General features: G+C 57.9%; 1 protein-coding gene across 1 annotated transcript; it reads left to right on the forward strand.

Annotated features, from left to right (window-relative positions):
• Window positions 1-1,582: 1,582 nt before the first annotated feature.
• Window positions 1,583-2,142, forward strand: NANOS2 (nanos C2HC-type zinc finger 2). The gene has a single exon (XM_049621197.1). It carries the CDS (start codon window positions 1,669-1,671, stop codon window positions 2,083-2,085), a length of 417 nt encoding a protein of 138 aa, XP_049477154.1. The 5' UTR covers window positions 1,583-1,668; the 3' UTR covers window positions 2,086-2,142.
• The last annotated feature ends 297 nt before the right edge of the window (window positions 2,143-2,439 follow it).

The raw sequence follows: 2,439 nt of genomic DNA on the forward strand, positions 1-2,439 counted from the left end.
GAGAGAGAGGGAGACACAGAATCCGAAGCAGGTTCCGGGCTCCCAGCTGTCAGCACAGAGCCCGACGCGGGGCTCGAACTCACAAACTTCGAGATCATAGCCTGAGCCGAAGTCAGACGCTTAACCGACTGAGCCACCCAGGCGCCCCTCCAGTCACTCTTCCAATCTCTGTGACAAACCCAAAGAGCCCCCAACCATTTCCAAAACATCCCCTAAAAGCGATCCATAGTCCGATGGCTTCTAGCCACCCCTGCACGCTGGGCTGGCTTATCTTGGGATACTCGCTCTGTTCTGTCCACCCTATCCCTCTTGCTGTCCCCAAATTTTAGGCTTCCATAGCTTGCATTAGTCTTTCTGGAAGATTCTTCTCTGTGGTTTCAGCTTCTAGGTCACTTCCCTCAGCCCCGCCTCCCTTGGAGCACCCTCACTGTATGTAAGCGGGTATTTTGGGTCTATTGTTTTCTCATTTGCTGGCTGTCCCCCCAGTGGACTGACAGCTCGTGAAACAGGCACTAGGTAGCCGTCACTGCTGAGTTTCCAGCATCCAAAACAAGGAGCCTCGGTGACTCTGCACTGAGTGGTCAAGGCAACAAATGGAGATGGTTAGTGGAGGAAGAATTCCCCGAGGTGACGTGGGCAGGAGGCAAAGGTCTTTCTTGGCCCCCAAGTTCAGGTAGGATTTGTGACAATGCACAGGGCCATGACGGGGCATTCTAAGTAAGGCTGTGCCATGCCAAGGTCCCCTGCCTGCTGCTTCTAAGATCAATTCCCAGTATTTCTAGAGTCACATGGGGCGTGAATTCCAGTTACGCCATTTCCCTACTGCGTGACCTTGAGTACCTCCCTTAACCTCTCTGAGCCCCCATCCTCCTCTATAAAATGCAAGTGATAACCACCTCCTTGAGTGGCTATGAGGCTCAAAACCTGTTTATAGACGTCACTTATAAAACACTGTGGTGTGCACTCAAAAAACATTTATTGAATATATGCTTCCCAGGTCCAGACGTGATGGAAAAGTTAGCTTTTAGCCCAAAAGAGCTGGGAGGAGTGCTTGCTTTGGGGTCCCGAAGACCCGGGTAAGAGCCCCAGCTCGGTCACTCGCATGCTCTGTGACTCTGGGCCGGTGAGTTTCCCCCTCTGAGCTTCAGGTAACTCATCTATCACATGGGGCCCATAACTGCAGTGAGAAGGAGATCAGATCACGCAGGGAACTGTGCAGCATAGCGTGTGGTGCGTGGTAAGGGGCGGTTATTACAATCAGGAACGGGTCTGGAGTAAATGGAGGACCCCGGCCCGGGAGTAAAGGAGGAGGGGGGTGAGAGGGGCATTTGTGGACACGGAGCTTTATTGAAGGGATAGAGAAACTGAGGCCAGGGGAAAGGAAGGGCCTTTCTGGAAGTCTCGAGGCACCCTGGAGGCAGAGGAAGGACCAGAGACCAGGGAAAGGGCCTCCTTCCTGATCTCTGTGGGGGATTACAGTCGGATGGAGTCGTGGGTAAGGAGTGGGCCCTTTAAATCCTAAGCTCCACCTTTGCTTAGAAGGGTCTTTGGGGGAGTATAAAAGGGGGTGCAGTTCCTCTCTGCTCCGTCAAAGCACCTGCTGCTCCTTCCCCCTGGTCCCGCGGCCCTGGCCTCTCTCTAGCCACGTGTCACCTCTGCCGGAGAGCCATGCAGCTGCCTCCCTTCGACATGTGGAAGGACTACTTCAACCTGAGCCAGGTGGTGTTGGCGCTGATCCAGAGTGGGGGGCAGAGGCCAGAGGCCCCAGGGACCGGGGAGCCGAGACCTGGGCCCCCGCTGGAGCAGGCTCAGGGTCCGGGAGGGCCCGGGGCCAGCGGAGGCCTGGCCACCTTGTGCAATTTCTGCAAGCACAACGGGGAATCGCGTCATGTCTACTCGTCACACCAGCTGAAGACCCCAGACGGCGTGGTGATGTGCCCCATCCTGCGGCATTACGTGTGTCCCCTGTGCGGGGCCACCGGCGGCCAGGCACACACGCTCAAGTACTGTCCACTCAACGGTGGCCAGCAGTCCCTCTACCGCCGCAGCGGGCGCAACTCGGCCGGCCGCAAGGTCAAGCGCTGAGGACTGTGAGGTGCCCGCCCCCCACCCCCTCCTGGTTCAGTCCCTGCCAAGTCCCAGGACCCTCCCCCTGACTCCCCCCTGCCCTCTGGAACTCCTGGCCCCCCAGAAGGACATCCCTGCTGGATCCTGAAACAACAGAGGCTGTTAGGGGGCCAAGCCAGCCCTGCCCCTGGGACCTCTCGGCCACGGGGGTTCTGTCCTGGGGGTGTCTGTGGATTCTTGGTGCGGCAGGACCGCTGCCCCTTGGGACCGCACAGCCTCGTGGCCCTTTGTGCGCCACCGTTCATGGATCTTTACTCTTCCTGGGGCTGCTGGTGACGCTAGCCCTGCCCCCCTCGACTTCTCAGCCCTCTG

This window comes from Panthera uncia, assembly GCF_023721935.1.
Source record: "Panthera uncia isolate 11264 chromosome E2 unlocalized genomic scaffold, Puncia_PCG_1.0 HiC_scaffold_19, whole genome shotgun sequence".
Lineage (NCBI taxonomy): Eukaryota > Metazoa > Chordata > Mammalia > Carnivora > Felidae > Panthera > Panthera uncia.

Coding starts and splice junctions, on each gene's coding strand:
- NANOS2 (XM_049621197.1), top strand. CDS start 1,669: ATGCAGCTGCCTCCCTTCGACATGTGGAAGGACTACTTCAACCTGAGC.